General features: G+C 46.8%; 1 protein-coding gene and 2 long non-coding RNA genes across 7 annotated transcripts in view; 2 read left to right on the top strand and 1 right to left on the bottom strand.

Moving 5' to 3' along the window:
- Etv6 (ets variant 6) overlaps positions 1 to 19605 on the bottom strand; it is a 234459-nt gene that overhangs the window by 18104 nt on the left and 196750 nt on the right. For all 5 annotated transcript variants that reach the window (NM_001303102.1, NM_007961.4, XM_011241206.3 and 2 more), the window contains 2 exons: positions 18402 to 18536; positions 3251 to 3781 (listed from right to left, as the gene is read on the bottom strand). In NM_001303102.1, the coding sequence (NP_001290031.1) occupies positions 3251 to 3781; positions 18402 to 18536 (666 nt within the window). The remainder of the gene's footprint in view (positions 1 to 3250; positions 3782 to 18401; positions 18537 to 19605) is intronic.
- On the top strand, positions 3245 to 6321 carry Gm17089 (predicted gene 17089). The gene is made up of 2 exons (NR_169155.1): positions 3245 to 3317; positions 4979 to 6321. It is a non-coding gene; the product is annotated as a predicted gene 17089 (long non-coding RNA).
- LOC118027456 (uncharacterized) lies at positions 8336 to 18912 on the top strand. The gene is made up of 4 exons (NR_169154.1): positions 8336 to 8728; positions 10089 to 10196; positions 12873 to 12936; positions 18061 to 18912. It is a non-coding gene; the product is annotated as an uncharacterized LOC118027456 (long non-coding RNA).

Raw genomic sequence — 19605 nt, 5'->3', positions numbered from 1 at the left:
CCAGAAAGACAGAGGGTTGGGGGAGGGAAGAGTAGAGGGTCCTCCAAAGGGGCCAAAGGAGTGTGGGGCTATGAATCACCTCCGCAGAGGGCTGTAGAATCAAGACTCACTGTTAGATTGTGGACTTGCAGAGCAGGAAGGGACCTGAACGACCACCCAACCTGACCATGACCCCAGCATTTCACCTCTGTAAAAAAGCAATGCTTGACAGTTAAATGGGCTCATCTGGAATTTGAGTGCATTAGGTAATGTATATATTTAGGGATTTTACAACATTTACAAAGATCATAAGAACATTAATATATATTTGTATGGGACTCAATCATCCCGTAGGAATGAATGCATTGTCCCCAGAAGATCTGACCCGGGTATAATCATCTAGAACACTCTGCCTTCTTAGAGGCAAGGAAAAGCACACACTAGCTCTCTCTAAGTGTTCTCAAGGCACCTGTGGAGACCGAGTCGTCACTGGACTGGCTGAACATTCCACCAGGCTTCCTGTATCTGTATGGCACCGGGTTACATAAAGACTCTTTCACACAAGTATAAAATGTGCTTGAGCAGTCGGCCATACCACGCGCCTCCCTTTTCTTTCCCTCCCCCTTCCTGCTCATTTCCTTTGTTACCCTACAGTTTCTTACATTTTTCATACCTGTACCTGTATGAGCTTGAGCATCTCCATAAAATCTAAGACCCACCAATGAGAGATAAATGTGCTAATTTGCCTTTGTGGGACCGACTAAAATTGCTCAATATGATATTTACCTCCAGTTGCATCTGAAGTGTTGAGCCTCCTCCATCTACTGCTGTTTTTGGGGTATATGGTTTTAAAAGTAGTGGTAGAATCGATGAAACAGATGTGCAACTTACAAGGGGAAGATAGTGCTGTATGTCTACATAATTCCTTCAGTCCTCCTCCCTCCTCTCCTCCTCCCTTTCCTTCTCCCTCTTCCTTCTCTCATGCAGGTTTTCTTTCTGGACCTATATGCTTATCTTAAGATTCTCAAGAAGTCTGCGGTGAAATGACAGTGGACATGGACGACCTTGACAAGGAAGGAAGGAAGCAAGCTATACCCTCAAGAGAAGCACTGCAGACAACAGCCGAGTGACACCAAACCCTCCTCTGACCTTGGGGAAAGCCTTGGTGTCTTCAGGGCTGGATCTCTCTTGTGGTTCCCCCTGTACAAATGACCCATGCACATTACAGGGATCCAACCTCAGAGGGCTGTCCTGAGAATTATAGGCAAGCAATAGGATCTGAAAACACTGCGTAGAGGAAGGACCCAGACGGTATGCAGCTAAGGACAATTCCATTGCTTAGAAGTTCCCACCCCATCCCGTTTCCTCTAGCTGTCTGAGGAAATCCAGATTTTTCTGTAAGGTTTTTTTTCCTTCTTTGCCCCCCTGACCACTCATCCCGAGGTTTCTTCATTATTAAAGCTAATCTTGTGTATAAGCAGAACAATGGTATGAACCACCATGCATCCACTCACCCACATAATCACCCAATACCTCATGGCTAACCCCATATTACTGCATAGCCCATTCCTCTGTCACGAAATTTTTGACATGTTTTGAATGGAATCTGAAGCACACTCCTGGTTGCACAGCCTTTGAAAACATGCAAGCCGCAGACAGTTGCTGTTTTGCTGTTGTTGTTATGGTTCTGACCATCAAACCTTAGGGCTTTATGCACTCTAGGCAAGCACTCTACCACCGAGCTGCGCTTTTAGTGCCCATTTTCTTTTGATCTGGGTGCATGTGTGTGTGGGTGCATGTGTGTGTACGGATATGCTCGAGCATGTGTATACACGCAGAGGACAAAGGACAGCTTTGGGCGTCACTGCACTGGTGCCATCTACTTTGTCTTCTGAGATAGGGTCAGTCTGGAACTGGTCGCAGGGAAGTGCATCTCTGCCCTTAGCACTGGGATCACAGGTGTATGCCATGACCCCTGGGGCCTGGGGCCTAAACAGAGCGCGTTAAGACTGCACTATCTCCCCCACAGCCTCTCCATTTTATTGTCTTAATTCAACAACCTCGATGTAAATTATTATAGCAATAAATCCAAGGCAGTGGTGGAGGTGTACTCAGGGACAGGCAAACACCTAGAAATGGATGACTTAAGAGGAGACAAGAAGCTAAGGCAGAGGTGAAGCAGGGCTCTCGTTGGGTACTGCTACACGCAGCAGTACCAGCTGCGGAGAAGGGCTGTTTATCCCCATCACGTGCACGGGGCTCTACCCTAACTCTGAGTCTTTTCCCACCAAGGGAAGCACCGCCACTTGCTTCCCATTTCCCCAGCCCTTATGAAGCCGCCGGGCTCCTCCAGTCCAAACACAGCTTCTCGCCGCTTTGGCCTTCTGCTGCACAGAAGGCGCTCGCTCGATGAACACTTGTACTCTGCCCGGGTAAGCGGTGAACCTTTCATCATCCGCCCTGTATCTTAATGGGGTTCATATGTGCTTCTCCCTGTAAACTTTCAGTTCTACAAGGGGGAGGATGCTGGATGTTAAATCACCGCTGTATACAGCACAGCGGATGTATTTATCTGTGCATCGTAGGTGCCCCATGGAATTCCACGTAAAATTTGGGCAGGATGGCGAAGTTTTAATTGGTAGAGTCTTACCCTCCCTCCTTGGTTTCTTGTTAGGAGAGCACATTTGGGCCTTCCAACATAATCGAAAAAAGAATTTGGGAGTGAGTTTTCTCTGTCGAAATGACATAGCAACACCTGCCTACTAACACCCCATCCCAATTCTGGCCCCTCTCCCAAGGGGAATGCAGCGCTGAGCTGCTGTCCACAGGACAGGATTACAGGCATGAATCCGAGACCAAGGTTCTCTTAGGCTGTGTCTGGTCGTTAATTAGCACCTGGAAACTTCAGGATGGGCCCATTAGAGCACTTCATAAACCTTTGATTTTAAATGTTTTCCCTCAGCTGTGATTGTGTTTCTGAGGCAGCTCTCCTTGTGAGCTGGATGGAGGACATTCATTCCTTAACATTTCTGAGGCTCATTAACTACTACTCTCTCCGAGTGGCTCATTAACCAGGCCATTAGGGACTCGGTCTCAGGCAGGCAGAAGCTTCCCCTTGTCCTCCCCAAACCTTTGCGGGAGGGTGGGCTCATAACACTGCCAGTGGCGTGTGGCTGGCAGCATGGTTACTGTTGGACCGCGAGGGGCCGCGAGGGGCCGCGAGGGGGCGCGAGGGGGCGCGAGGGGGCGCGAAGGGGCTGAGCTCACTCACCTGCTATTCTCCCAATGGGCATGGCGTGCTCTTCCGGTGGGGACATAGAGACCATGATGTGGTTCAAGTAAGCCAGGTCCTCCCGATGAGACAGGTTGATGGGCTTCCCTTCCCGATTCATCCCATCCTCGGAGTGCCGGGACTGTTTGAAGTCCACCGAGTGCGAGTGCCGGGGGTTCAGGATCAAAGGGTGCATGATGGGGCTGGGCATCAGCTGGATCACTCGAGTGCTCTCCTGCCAGGGGCTTGAGGGCAGGCAGTGATTATTCTCGACAGGAGACACTGACAGGGGGTACGTTTCCTGGTGGTTGTTCTCCTGCTGTAGCCTGGGCCCCTGGGCTTTCTCCACTGGCGAGAGGCGGCGGCTCATGTTGTCTAGGGGGGACCGCTGGGGCCGCTGCTGTTCGGGGTCAGGAGAAGGCCTGTGGTTTGTGGTGATGGGTGACCTAGGGCGATGTAAGAGTTCGATGGTGGGAGGGTTGTGGTGCACGCTCTCCGCGGGCGTCCTGGGTGTCCTCTGGACACAGTTATCTGTGGGGCAGAAGAAAAGACAATCACAGACCACTGTGAGTCTGCAGCCCCTCGACTTTACTGTTGCTCTGTAGGCAGCTGGATTGAAGCATGGAGCCTCTCTCAACCCAGATCCCTCTGTCTCTCCCGTGGCTCAGACAAAACTCCAGAGCACACACTTGAATCGCCTTCCTACCCCAGACAAGCTAGGAACGTCCATCAACATTCTATCTGGCATCTGCCAGTGCCTGAAAAACACGAGGAATCCAATGCCCTTCTCTGTCTTCTCAATTGACTCCTCTGTGTAGTTTTCAGAGGTGAGGTGTTTTTAGGGGTTTCTCTCCAGTTGCTCTGGTAACCTTAAACTTTCTTTTCTCTATCTCCAGGTATTGTTACTGCTGTTAGCAATGGCGATTCATGATGACTATACTCTATGTCCTGGGTTTTAATATTTAAAACTTGGATCATTCTTAGGAGAGAAATACACTCTATACGCATTTCACAGATTATAGAAGTGAACCACAGACAATTTCCCTGCACCACGTGGTCAGTGGGTAAAGGATTAGAATTAGATTCTAAAATCTGCAAGTACTACTGCACTTGTCACACAGACCCCAGGGACAAAAATCATAAACAGAAACCTGCTCTCAGCAGCAATGGCTGAGGTTTTTGTAGAATGGTGATTTTGTACTTGAAAGCATGTCCCTTAGCGTGCAGATCATCGTGAACTCTGAGTTATAGCGGAAGTAGGAAGGGGGCGGGCTCCTTGTGGCCCTTGGATTTACACGCTGCTGAGGAACACCCGAAGTGTCCACAGCTCTAGAGCAGAAGTAGCTGCGGGGCTGGGCTGAGGACGGTCCAGCTCACTGGAGATCTGGGTTCCCTGCTGAAGCTCAGGCCAGGTATCTGCCCACAGAAATATATGAGCTAGATTTAACTTGTAGACATCTATCGTCATGGGACACCCTGGCCACGGGTGTCTCTGAGGCAGTCTCAGCAGGAATATGAGCACTTTTTGTTGATCCCTATTCTGGCCACAAACTTACTCATAGTTCTAAGTGTTAAAACAATGCCAAAGACATCACTTTTGCCTATGTGAGAAACCCAAGAAAGGGAAATGGGACGCTACCAGGGTCAGAGAAAGAGGTGGGGCTCATGTAACGTTTATATTAGGTTAGCATGAAAATAGCGATCTTTTTCTTTTTAAAACTCTACTAGATCTTCCTCATCACTGGAGGCACTGAGCAAAAGCTGTAACGACCACAGCATACGAGACTCATGGGAAGGGAAGGCCTATTTCATGATTGCTGTATGATCTGATGCCACGGATTCAAGCATCCTTCCTCACTGGGACAGCTATCCTAGGACACTTACTTACTATCCTAGATCACTAAACGGTAAGAGTTCTAACCAACTAGAAAAAGGAATGAAAGATACGTCAGTATCTTGCTGAAGACTGGTGTTCAGGCAACATGGTATCTCAGATATGACAGGAACAGGAAAGGATTTAAAGCCAGCCACCATTCACCTAAGAAAGAAAGAGGAGTTCCAGGTTCAATACCGGCAGAGTGGCCCTCTCAACCCAAACTTCCTACAGGAAGACTTCACAGAAAATGGATGTAATAAACTAAAAAAAAAATCCATGTAAAGATACTGGACAATGACTCCAAATAGATGAAAACACAAGGGACTTTATTCTTAAAATATATATATATATATATATATATATATATATATCTCCATTCTCCAAGAGTACCCTCATCAGTGACGGTACAAGGCAGTTTGAAGATGAAAAGAACTCATGTGAGCTGTCAGGATGCAAGGAGGCAACAAAAATGGAGAAACCTGCAGAAAGAAGCCTTATCAAGGGCAGCATACCAGAGAGAACTTCCAAAAGGGCAAGCTAAAGTTCTCTCACATTCTTGTCTGACTCCTGAACAATACACACCCCGGGGAGACGCAAAAGCAGGGGTTGTGTGGCTGAGAGGTACAAACAGAAGTCTGGGCTCCTGACCACTGTAGTAGAGAAACAGGTCAGAGCTAGAGACTCACTAAGTTAAAAGGCTCTGTCAACACTCCAGCATGGCCACATGTTAGTGTAGAAAGCCCTGTGTTACACTACAAAGGGTCCTTACTGAGGGCTAAAGGCAAAGCTGAGACAGATTTGCCCCAGAAAAAAATGTAAACCAGCTGCTACATGATAAAAGTGACTGGTTAATAGATCAACTGCCTGCAAGCGAAAGGGTCAACACTCTTCACAGGAATAGAATACAACCCGGAGTCTCTTTCAACGTGCTGACTGTAAAGTTCAGCCTCAACACAGCTTTTTCTAGACACAGAAGATGTGACCTGTTATTAAAAGGCCACCAACAGAAACAGATTCTGTGGTAATGATGGGATTAGCTAAAGAGACTTTAAAGGAATTTAAGGAAGCTGTTAGCATTTCAGGGACACCACAGTAATAATAAGTAATGACATACAGGAACTATCAAAACAGAAACTTAGAAAACAAAAATGAAGATTCTAGAACCAAAAAGTACAATAAACGAAATGAAAGAGTAGACTGGACGGACTTAATAGCATATTGGAGATGAGAGAGCAAATTAAAAACAAATTATGACATTAACTAATCAAATCTGTCTAAAGTGTACAAGGGAAGAGTGGGAGGGGAAAGGAAAGAGATAATGGTCAAGTTTAAGTAAGTAGAGACACAATATGAGCAAGAAACTAGAAAATTCCAGAAGCTCAGCAAACCCAAGCAGGTTACATACAATGGAACCGCACACAGGCGCTTGAAAGCAAGTCCGCTTAAAGTCGTAAGTCAAGGACAGTCTTGGGCAGAGTGTGGTGGTGTAAGCCTGTAATTTTCGCATTTGGGAGGCTGAGGCAGGAAGACTGTCAGGAGCTTCAGGCCAGCTTGGATTACATGGTGAATTTAAGGCCAGCCTGGGTCTCACAGTGAGAACTTGTCTCAAAAATCAGAGTGTGTGGGGTGTGAATCCTGAAGGCTACCGGTATGGGGTGGGCGAGAGAAGGTCAGGATAAGCATAATCATTGCTCATTGAACTCTTCCCCCCCTTCCCCCCCCCCCCGCAATCTGAAACTTGCTGAGTGTGTCTATATAATGCTGCCAGTGGAAAACACCACACTGTGACATTTGTTTCATCAACAAAACAACTGAAAAACATCCCATCAGATTCCCTGCAGGCTACAAATGTAGTGTATATATGAAATACAAAGAGAACTCATGTTTAGACTTGGGACTTATCACCAATCTGTCTCACCATAAGTCAACATTCCAAAATCTGGGGGAACAAAAAAACAACCAACCAACCTACCACGATCACCACCACCACCACCACCACTGCCACCCTGCACCCCCAACCCAAATCTCAACCTTGGATCCAATCCTCTTCTAAGAGACAGTCAAAGCCAGCCAACATGCACCATGCAGTTGTTCAGTTATGACTGCTTGCTTTTAAAGAGGGAGCGGGGGAGATCCACCAACCACCTGCAACCTTGAGGCCCTTTCTAAGACTTTGCTTCACACTGTATATGTTTTTTTTTTTTTTTTCCAGCAGGTGACCACTGAAAGCGCAGGCAGAGGCGTTTACTGGTGTGGAGCTGGAACACTGGCTTATGTGGCTCTCATTTTATAAGCAGTCTTTATCTTTGTAGGCCTATCCAGAAGTATTTATGGATGAAATGATACTCTGGGGAGGTGAAAAAGAGCCAGGTGGGGTACGGAGGGAACAGTTTGGTGGCCACAGGGTCTTGAGAGTGATGGTGGCCACATGGAGCTTTCTTAATGAGTCCTCTTCTTCTCTATAGGGGATGGATAGTTTCTGTTAGGAAAGTGTTGTTCGTTCTTTTCTTTTGAGAGACAGGGTCTTACGCTGCAGCAATCCTAACTCAAAGGAATTGCCTTGCCCCAGTCTCCCAAGTGCTAGGATTGTAGGCATGAGCCACTGTGTCTGCATAAAAGTTTCTTTTAGAAGTCCTGATCTGTGTTGCCTAGACAGAGGTTGGAATGGCACATGCCACTTGGCTCATATTCCTTCTAGGGCACTGACTGTTCTTTTTGTAGCTAAAATGGACCTAAATTTTGCCATCCATAAAAGACAAACTGACCGTGGTTCCTTTTTATTTCTCAGTGCAAGGTCACTGGAAAGCAATTACTCGGGACAGTTTCATTCTGGGTTACAAATATTTTCTAAATGTCACTCTTTGCTTAAAAGATGCCCCTCTTTTCTTGAAAGACTGTTAAGGATCATGGGGACCTTGCACTAGAAAAATATCCCATCTCCGGAATCCATTTCCCGTCTTCTAAATTACAACACAGACGCAGGCGTTGGCCGATAATCTGGTTACCTGCAGGCTCTCTTTGATGTCTTGGCTTCAAGGCTGGGGTGTGGGTGGGTAGTTGGGGCAAGCCTTACAAGGGTTGGGAAGTCAGGGAGGGCTCTGAGAGGAAGCACTTTCATGCCAAGGGGAAAAGAGGAACTGATGTAATGTCCTGGGGAGATTTCACTCTCGTTCCTGCCCAGGTCTTCGGGAACAATGAAGGAGGGAGACAGTGCTCCAGATAATTCAACTCAGAGTGGACTTCAGACTTTGGATCCTGGGCAGGAACAAGATGTGGAAGAGCTTGATTTATTTATTTCTCTGCAGACACCACTGAAAGAGGAAGCATTTGATGAAGCTGATAACATTAATGGCAGACAAGTGGATCTGAGGGTATTTAATTCCCGGCTCCTGGTGGTCTGGGCACAACCGAAAGGTCTGCAACAAGACCTTCCAAGCTTTGTCTCAGTACAAAGCTTGCACCCAGGAATGGAGTAGGCTCTGATCCTGCCCTGCTGCCTGTTGCTCTGTTATTCTAAGTTGGCAGCCGAGTGTGGAAACTTAAGAGGCCAGGGCCGGCAGGCAGAGGAGCTCTGGACACAGGAAACACACTGCTTTTGGACAGTGAGTGCGTGAAATCCCTCAGATGTGGGAGTCTTCTGTCTCAGGTTGTCTTTTTTTTTTTGGAGGGGGGTGTGGGGGAGGGGGTGGCCTTGATGTTTGTGCTTGGTAAGTTGCTCAACTGGAAAACTGGGAAACTGTCCATGCCACCCTGGTTCTGAAGGTCTTGATAGGGGAGGGGAATGCACAGGGAAGAGGGAGGCAGAACTACATAGAATGAGCGTGGGCACTGAGGCACAGGAGGAGAAACCCTAAGCCCAGTAAGGACCATTCACTCTGGCTGACTGTGTGCTTTCTGAGCACAGAGCTTTGTCTTTGTAAGTGTCTTCAGACACAGAGGACCCATTCTTTGAACCAAATGTAAAGCAGATCTTCGATGAGAAGAGTCTTATTGGCTTTCCTATCATTTATTAGCTCCACCCTCAACTCCCACTCATATGTGTGTGAGACCGGGTCTGTGATGGCTAGTCTTGATTGTCAACTTCATAGGATATGAAATCACTATGCAAACATACCTCTAGGTATGTTTAAGGGTGTTCTCAGTACGGATTTTGTTAAGAGGAAGACTCTGAATGGTGGGCAGCTCCATCCAATGGGCTGGGATTACGGACACAATGACACAGAAGCAAGCTAAGCATCAGTCTTCATGTCTCTCAGCTCCGACTATGGATTTAACCATATCGGCTGCTTCACCCTCCTGCCAACGTGCTTTGGACACCACAATGGACTGTGCCTTCACAGTGTGAGCCAAAAAGGCTTTCCCTTTAACATGTTTTTGTTTGCCATCTTGCCATAGCGATGAGAAAAGTAACCAATATAGAATCCCATGTAGACCAGTCTAACCTCGAAGTCACTACATAGTTAACAATGACCTTGAATTCCTGATTCTCCTCTTTCTATCATTTTTACTTGAATTCATCCAAACGCCCCAATTCAGTCACAAATAAACAATGAGGAAGTCCAAAAAGGTTATGGCAAACATCTCACGATCATATATCCCATGTCAACATATATCTCATGTCAACATTACATGTCACCCTGCATCATCCCCAGGTTCCATGAAACGAGTCAGGGGACTCACCAGCCTCAGGGCACTGTGTTTCACAGGATTCCAGAGAGAACCACACCTCGGTAGTTTTGTAAAAGAGCCAAACAAAAGGCTCCAGTGAAACATTCATGAGGTGGAAGTATATTTCATACACACACATCATGTCCTCTTAGCCCTATTATTGGGTTCCCAACTGTGCCTTCCCACTACCAAGTTCGTATGTTTTAACTTCCAGGCTCCCAGAAGGTGGCCTTTATGAAAAGGAGATCCTTGAGGACATAATTAGTTAAGAGGAAGCCATTTTATGTGTTACAGGTTCCAGCCCACTGTGGGCAGCACCATTCCCTGGTCAGATGATCCTGGGCTATATAAGAAAGCCAGGTGTGAGCCTGCGAGAAAACCAGCAATAAGCACACCTCCACGGTTTGTCTTCTTCTTTTTGTGAAAGAAAAATAGGCCAAGTTTAGTGAAAAAAACTGGGTAGGCTAGCTATAAATCTTGGCAGCTGCCAGGAGAAGGGGGATGGAGAGGGGAAGGAAGGAAAGCTGCCATTTGCAAGGGAGGGCAATAAGCACTCGTGTGGCTTCGAGAGGGCTTCAGAATACCAGAGAAAACATGCTTAGCCCTTGGATCAGTAACCAAAAAAGGTATAAAGAGAAGTTAAAAAGAAAAGTAGCGCTCTTAGTTCTAACCCAGAAAAGTGAGCAAAGTGCATGGCACAGTATACACAGAGCTGTCTGATGGCACAGTCTCCACAGAGCTGTCTGATGGCAGAGGCTCCACAGAGCTGTCTGATGGCACAGTCTCCACAGAGCTGTCTGATGGCAGAGGCTCCACAGAGCTGTCTGATGGCAGAGGCTCCACAGAGCTGTCTGATGGCAGAGGCTCCATGTGACTGCCTTGCCATGCTTTTTGCATCAAGTTCCGGCTATGACTTCTTTCAGTGATGGAAATGTAACCTGTTAGCTGATAACAAACTCTTTTCTCCTCTCAGTGGTTATTTTTATTTATTCGAAAATTTTATGTGTATGGGTGTTCTGACTGCATGCCTGCCTGTGAACCACATACACGCAATGCCTACGGAAGCCAGAAGGGGGCACTGGATCCTCTGGAATGGGTGTTACAGACAGTTGTTATCTGCCACATGGGGACTGGGAACTGAATTTGGTGGGTCCTCTGGAAGAACAGCAAGGTTTCTTAATCAATGAGCCATCTCTCCAGTCCCAGGGTTTTAGGCCATGGTGCTTGTCACAGCAACAGAGGGGAAACAGAATATCTTATTATTCAATATGACTGGTACCCTTATAAAAAGGAGGTTGCGGACATGGACACACAGGAGGAATGCTACGCCAAAGGCAAGGCAGGACCTCCAAGACAAGCAACACTACAGATTAACTGCTCACCAGACCTCTGTAGCTAAGACTGACTCTTAGACCTGGTCCTTCCCTCAGCTTTCATGGAAACCAACCCTGACCATGGGCTTCCAGAGCAGGGCATACTGAAGTGCTGTGTCTACAGCTGCCTGGTGTTGATGTTCGTTATAGCAGCCTAGCAGAATGCTACACTTCCCTGTCCCCAATTGCTTTTCTTCAAGGTTCAGTTTCCGCTTGGTCAGAGACCATCTACTGACCTTTTACCTAGCCACCTCCACTGACTTCCCCTTTAGGGCCTAAAGAAGTAAATACCTCTGGTTGGAGGGAATAGTTCAATAACAACGAACTCTGGGCTTTTCATAAGCATTTGGTAACATGGGCTGAAGGAAACAAAAAAAACGGTTCACTCATCTTCCCTCAGGCCAGGCAGATGCTGCCTGCAAGTGGGCTGTCTCCTCCAGTGGGCCAGCATAGATCATGCACACATTTGCAGACACACTCAGTGGTGGAGTCGAGAGGCCTCTCTAGGTTTCAACACAGCAGCCGAAAGAAGCGATGTAAGGAACCAAGGGTGCAGGAGTAGGGTGCCAGCTGGAGACGGCTCAGTGGTTAAGAGCCCTTGCTACTTCTGCAGGGGACACGTGTTCGGTTCTCAGCACCCACAGGGTTCACAACCATCTGTAACTCCAGTTCTGAGGGGATCTGCAGGCATTGGGTATACATATACCCAATATGCAGGCAAAACACTCATGCGCACAAAATAAAATAACTCCTCAAATAAACCAAGGGGAGCTCAGAGGGAGTTTAGTTGAGGAGTGCTTGCCCAATATGCACACAGTCCTGGGCTTGATCCCCAAAATTAAATAAGTGAGGGATGGGGGTGGATAGCTGTATTCATGGCAATCCCTGGCTACAATAGCGAGTTTGAGGCCAGCTTGGGTTATATGAGACCCTGTCTTTAAAAAAGAGGAGATCCTAAGGGGCAGAATCAGAAATGATCCAACTAGACTTGTGGGAAAATTTATCAACAGCTATCAGAGACTGGGGAGAGGGCAGCACAGAGCTAAGACTGAAGAAAGAGTCTTAGCATGGGGGACAGCCAATCAACAGCCCTTCAGCAGAGAACTTCCTTCTTTGGAGTTGAAATCCGCTAATTCCAGAGCCTGATCTCCAAGAGCCTGGCTAGATTTCCCCAACGTTTCGTGGAGACTTCCTGCCTTTCTCTGGAGTTACTCATGCATATAGGAATCTCCCACCCATGAAACTTTTGGCTGAAGAGGCTAGACTCATCCCAGACCTAAATGCATTGCTCAGACCACAGGAGAGAGGAAGAAGATTGAGGGCTGGTGGGAGATAGCAAGGGACTATGTGTACTGTCGGGTGCCTTCCTTTGCTGTGGCTAGCATCTGCTGAGGAGGGATGGCGGTCAGAAAGGACAAGGGCAAGTCAGCCATGGCCCTGAAACAGGAAGGAAGGGCCTTTGCCTCCATTTTGTCATCATTTAGTTGGGGGCAGGAAGTGTAGATCAGGCCTGCTCTTATTCTCCAGGGACCTCTGATGACCTGCCACCAGCTTTTAGAATCACAGCATGGAGAGGTAGATCTTATACTAAATGTAAGATGAGACAGCCAGAGATTCACAGAAGGTTCTGGGGGTGGGGGTGGGGGACGACGATACCTAGCACCCCCCAGGTCCCAGGATGCAACATGTATTCACTGCCAAACAGGCCAACAATGAAGACTGACACAGTTCCCAGAGCAGTTCTGAAAGAGATGGTGGAGTCTAGAGAGGTAGGTGTCCTAGGAGAGGTGATGGGCCTTTAATATGCATGGGAGGCACAAATCTGACACCTGAGCCAAGCACAGGTTCCAAAGATGAAGTTTAAGAAACATGGAACTGGAAGCAAAGAAAAAAGAAAAGGACCCTTTCACTCCAAGTTGGAGTTACTCAACCCCACTCAAGTGTACTGAAACACAGACCAGGGTATAAGGCTTATACATATTTTATCACAATTAAGAGTTTACAAGAAAAGGATGATTAAAAACTTAACTAAGTAACGGGAAGCCGTGCCAAATAATGACGACGGGTGACATTTACTGGGTGCCTCCTGACAGGTGCTTTTCCTGGAACACTTCTCACAGTAATCCGTTTCTTTCTTGCATGGTCCAAGGCAGGGACTGCTATTTTCCTTCTCTGACACACGGAGGAACTAACTTGCCCAGGGATACAGTGCAGATAAACTGGGGAGTCAGAATGCCCTTGAACATAGTTGGCCTGTCACATGTTCATGGTGCTCTCTGGCTCCTTCACGCATTGCACAGTTAAAATATGCAACAAAGATGTCATATCGTAGTTGGTGGCATCTTTGACACTTCATTTATCAATACTATTCCAGTAAGACTAGAGAATCGAGTGGTTTTTTTTTTCTTTCCATAATCAGTAAAGGCCATGGCCAGGGGCAGATAAAAGCTCTCTCTCTCTCTCTCTCTCTCTCTCTCTCTCTCTGTGGTGCTTCTGAGGCAACTGTAGGGAAGGCCTGGCTTCCAAAAGGGAGCTACACAGAGGCACCGGCTTCCACGTCCACCTCAGCATCTGATTCAGACCTTATCCACCCACTGGCCGGGAGGTCTTCCCCATGCCAAGTCTACTCATCCTGGGAAAACCAGCCACCCAGAAGGTTTATTCCTTCCAGTTTTGAGTACGCTTTTAAAATCATGAACCAGGGTTGGAATGTAGCTTGGATGTTAGAGTGCTTGCCCACCAGGCCACAAAGCCCTGGGCTCTGCCCTCGGGTACCACATAAAACCCAGCACGGGGATGTTCTAACATCCCAGCTCTGGAGAGGGAGATGTAGGAAAACCTTGCCTACTTTACTACATGGTGATCTAGAGGCCAGCCTGTGCTACCGAGATGTTGATTCAGAGAAATGGAATAGGTCATGGACTAAAAGACCTCTGCAAAATTCTCTTTGACATTTTGTTGTTCACATTTGATTGTACAAAGGGTCACCAGAGCCACTGTGCCCTCGTAGGGTCCTAGAAATTGCCTTAATATCATAATCTCTATGGAACTCTATCACTTTCCAACCATTTCCTCTATTTTCAGGCTTCATGAACCCTGAAAACTTACCAAAAAACCACGAGAAGAACACTCTGGTCTGTTGTGAACCTCACCTAGATTTAAATTTTAGCTCTGTGTGTTGGGAGATAGGACTCAGCAAGTAAAAAGCCCTTGGCATGAAAGTGTGAGGACCAGAGCTCAGACTGCAGCACTCACTGTGATGCTGGGTGGTTGTGGTAGCCCACCCTTAATCCCAGCAAGTAGGAGGCTGAGACAGAGGCTCCCTGAAGCAAGCTGGGTGGATTGGTTAGCTTTGGGTTCAAGTGAGAAACTGTGCCTCAATATCAAAGCTAGAGTGATTGAAGAAGACACATGACATCAACCCCTGGCTTCTACATGCATGCCTGTGTACACACACACACACACACACACACACAAAAGCACACATGCACATACAAAACCCTCCATTTTGCCCCTTAATTGCTTAGTCTCTCTTTCCTCATCTATAAATCTAGGATACTATAACTTGTTTTAAGGATGTTTGTGAAGACTGGATAATTTGAACACTTCAGAGCTTAGGAGGGCTGACATATAGCAGGCAGGACTCAATGTCACACGCCTAGCTTTAGTTATTTCACCAAACCTGTATATGGTTCCAAGGTGGTTCCTTAGAAACCTGGGTTTGGTAGTGATGGGAGGAGCAATGTTCCCCTCAAGAGCGAGACCACACAAAGGAAACTCCAGTGGGCCAAATCAGAATGCACGTCCCCTTCCTGTTCCCCCCTTTACCCCCTCCCCCAACCCCGAAAGGGGAGACTGCCATCTACGTTCTGGGCTGTTCCACTTACTAACTGCAGGAAAAATGGGACTGTGTTTTGATGTGTGGAATTCCTCAGTATGGCGGGAGAATTTCACATGTACCTCATGACAGAAAGCTGCCAGGAGAGCCCCTGTCCTCTCAACACTTCACCAAACCACCACAAAAACAACACTCATCAATCAATGTGTGTGTGTGTGTGTGTGTGCATGAGAGCGGGGGAGGGGGAGGGAAACACTTCACCAACCACCACAGAAACACTCATCAGTGCGTGTGTGCATTGGGGGGGGGGTGTGGAAGGGAGAGGGGAGCAGGTATGTGTCCAAAGGTGGGATTAAAAATGACTACCTCTCACTACCTCAGGAAAGAGTGAAACTGAAGAATTTAACTGAGAGGGGGCAGGTGTATGGGGAGAGCATCAGAGAAACAGAGATCTCCTTCTTTCTCCTTACAAGACTACGTCTGAACTCGCCTATAGAGGTCACTCTGCAGAGCCAGCCCCACTTGGATTTCAGCCCAGACTGGCAGCTTACTTAAGGAGCTTTTAGGGGACCAGTGTCAAGTGCATGTACATCTTGGGGACAGGGCCTTTCTTTGGCAAGAGTGGCAATCTGAGATACTTTCATCTCCATGGGATATTAAGGCGGCTGACTTTGGAAACCAGAGACTTAAGCTGCCACCACAATCACATCTAACAAGCTAGCTGTCCTTTACGACCATTTGCTGGTCCACATTTTCTGAAGACCAGTTTTGCCTTCTGGGTCTTGTGCATGTGCCAGCATCATGGGTTCCACTGCCTCCCTTCTTCTATATACCCACCAACCTACTATCATCTCCAGATCATGTATATAAGGTATATATAAAACAAATGAATCTCATGGCTAGTTTTCGGTCCCATTCTGACATATCGTATGCGCGTGTTTGTGTGTAGTATGTAAATATTGTAACGCCTGAAATGCAAACCCCTTCTGGTCCCAAGAATTTTGATAAGAGACACTCAGCTTTAACTCATAAACACACACTGAAGCCAAGTCAGTAACAACGTAAGTAGTTTGGGTCAATATAGTTCTGTGTATCCTTAACCGTGAATAAAATTTGGTCTGCATAGTTTCATCTAATAGAAATTTTTCCTTTGGGCTTGATCTCTCCATATTTTTAGCACGTATCTCTATATCCTCACCTGACCTTAACCGAGCTATTGTCTTCACAAACAGCAGTGTTTTCATGAGACACCACATGCTAAACTTCATTTTTTTCTTTTTCTTTTTTCTTTTTCTTTTTTTTTTTTGAGAAGGAATGAAAGAGGCTGAAGGAGGGGAAGGCGAGCAGCCATTCAGAAAGTATGAGACAGGAGGTAGCTTCCTCCTGTCACCTCTGTGTCTTACGTGGCTTTCTGTTGACACCACCTGGTAGAGATGGTGTCGACTGTTCATCTTAGCTGGGCACGACATCCCAACAGGGGCAGGGGAGGGAAGAGGCTCTCAGATCTTGCTTCTTGACCTCTGGCATCAAAGATGGCCTCAGTGGATACACTTGGTATTTTTAAGAGCTGGCTCTGAAGTGAATCTACCTGATCTGCAGGGTGAGGAAGCCCTCGACCTTGGCCTCCTTAGCTCTGTTCTCATAGTGACTGAGCTCACCACGGACATCACAGCGCATGTGTGCAAAGCTCTTTAGAGTGCACAATGGGACCCACTTCCACCTCCTTGCTTTGAGGGAAGCTCTCAGAGGCAGTCAGCTTTCTTTATGAAGGATTAACCTCTGAACAGAAGAACAACTCACACATACCTACTTCCATATTAAATCAGACCAACAAGGAAGGAGTCACATACCTTCGACCACATTCAGAAAGAAAATAGAGACAAAAATTCCAAATGAAAAAATATTTTTAAATATTAAGAGGAAGGAGGAGGGGGGTAGGGGGAACCCATCCCATAATTGGTATGTCTGTAGAGTCAGGCTGATAACACAATGTCTGTCTTACTGTCAAGCTTCAGTGAGCTCACCTCTTCTCTGGAGTGGCTCTTGGCTATTATGCAAGCTGGAAATGAGCGAGGCCAGAAGAGCAGAGGAACATCAAACACAAATTGATGGGAGGGGGCAGATGCTAAATTTAACTGGGGTTACTGGGGGAGAGGAGAGGATGAGAGTCAGGGAGTCTGCCAAAAACACTGGCATTATTCTCTATCTCATACGCTAGAGAGGACTGCCTGAGAGACAAGGAGGCCTTGGGGTCACCTGCAGTCAGGCTTTCTTTTAAAAAACTGCTAATTAAGAGAGCACCAAACACAAGCTCTTAAATTGTATGACTGCAACAGAAAAGCCCTGTGTTTGAGGACGATTCACAAGTCAAAACTTCCCAAGGAACAGGGCCTTGCGATTGGCTTTAAGGAAAATAAGTTTAGAAAAGTCCCACACTGCAGTGTTTGCACATCTGCAACGCTGGCTGCCTGCTGGGCTGGGAGGATGAGGACTTGCTGGCCCTGGGAGATGTGACTCGATCCAAAGGCTATTGCACACCCAGCTGTTCAGTGGCACTGTGCACAAAGTCACATTTTATAGCCCTGCACTCAACCAACACCTGCTTCTGTACTCGACCAGAACTTCATGGCCCTGAGCTATCTACTGATGTTGTTCTGGCTCCCGTGAGTCCCAAGAGAAACAGTAACTATGACAGAAAGCTTGCTATGGAGCTCGCGCCAGCAAATGGCCTTTGGTGAAATGATGGAGAAAGCCCCTACCCAGCACCAATTTCCCCCACATTGGGTTTTCTCCTTCCACCAGCTCTTATGGACATTTTGGTCAGATAGCTCCCGGTTACCTATCTTCGTTGTCACAGAATCTCAATTCTTCACACTCCAGCTTCAGACCAACTTGGATCAGCTATACAGTGGGAAAAGCTTATCCTTGCTGAAGCAGGGTGGGACATGGCTCACACAACTTTATTTATTTGATTCTATATGGAGTCTATATATTCGAAAGTTTTTATAATGAACAGACTCACCAATTAAGTCATCTTACCGCTCTCTATTCTAAGGCCTTACCCTGCTGAACTGGAACGCTTTTGTTGTCTACAAGAACCTTCAAGGATTCCTCCAGAGTCTCCTCCTTTGATGAAGCTGGACCTGCTACCTGTACCTGGGTGTCATCTCCCCTCCCATCATGCCCCCTGTGTGCGTACTGTAATCAGTGTTTCCTCGGAGCATCCGGGAGCTCCGCCAGGCAACTCCCCCAGTGCAGGCATGCTGTGGGCACCCAGGCCACGTTTCCAAATGAAGAATGAATTTACCAGCAATAAAAACAGCATATCAAGTGAACTATTCAGCCCCTTGCTTTGTCTACACCTCAAGCAAGCAAAGAGAAGTCTCTTTCCAGTACCTTCGTCATGGTTCTGATGCAGGAGGACCTCTGGCTTGGTGTGGATAGAGTCCCCAGGGGGGAAGAATGGTGAGAAGAGCATTCGAGATTTCCTCTGCTTCAGGATATGCTGAAGGAGTTCATAGAGCACGTCGCCTGGAGAGAAAAAGGAACAAGAAGCGAAGAGGTGGGATGCGTTGCTTAACAGCTACGTTAACTGTGTTAACTAACAGAACGGATTGTTGACCTTTGACAGGGATAGGACACAGCGCCTATTCCTATGTATGACTCTACATGTCAGGGCTGTGTGGTTTTTTAACAGTTCTTATTTTAAGATTTAGTTTAAGTTTGATTTAGGTGCGTGTGGGCCATGTGCATATGTGGGAGTTTGCAGAGGTCAGAAGCTGATGCTGTCAAGTCGTGATGCTGGACAGTGCACTTAGAGCTTGCTAAGTGAGGAGACGTTGGGACAAATGTACTCATAACTAAATTAGTAACAATTATAATAATAAAGAGGACAAGGAAAATTTGAGGCAGTGGATATGGATTTGGCGTTTATTACAGTGGTGTTCTCATGGATATATAGTTATCTCCAAACTGATCAAATTATATGCTTTATACAGCTTTCATGGGTTCATCAGATATCAACCAAGTTGTTTCTACATGCTAACAATAAGAGCAGTCCACTGTGCTGCAAACCTGAGATCTCAGCCTTCGGAAAGCTCATTCTGGGGAGAGCCTAGGCTACCTGAGACCCTGTCTCCAACAACAACGACGACGGCAACGAAAAGTAAAAGTAAAAAAAGCAACATAAAAGAGTTTTGGGACTGGAAAGATGGTTCAGTGGTTAAGAGCGCTGGTTGTTCTTACAGAGGTTCTGGGTTCAGTTCCCAGCACTTAAGATAAAATGGTGTGTGTATGTGTGTGTGTGTGTGTGTGTGTGCGCGCGCGCGCGCACGCGTGCTCGTACAGCATGCTTGTGTGGGTCAGAGGATAGCTTTGTGGAGCCAATTCTATCTACTTTATATGGGTTCCTGGAATCAACAAGCTGCCAGGCTTGTGCGACACTTTCTTCTATATCCAACGAGCCATCTTACTTGTCTCCTCCTCTCTAAACAATATGAATTGTTTTACATTGTTAATAAACTCACTCAGCCGAAATAAAAGCATCTAAACAACAGATGGGTTAACACTGTAAATATTCCAGAGATCAGCTGGGATTCAT

Source organism: Mus musculus, chromosome 6 (assembly GCF_000001635.26).
Source record: "Mus musculus strain C57BL/6J chromosome 6, GRCm38.p6 C57BL/6J".
In the NCBI taxonomy this organism is placed as follows: domain Eukaryota; kingdom Metazoa; phylum Chordata; class Mammalia; order Rodentia; family Muridae; genus Mus; species Mus musculus.
Note: the sequence above shows the minus strand (reverse complement) of the source record. Positions and strands in the feature narration are given on the sequence as shown.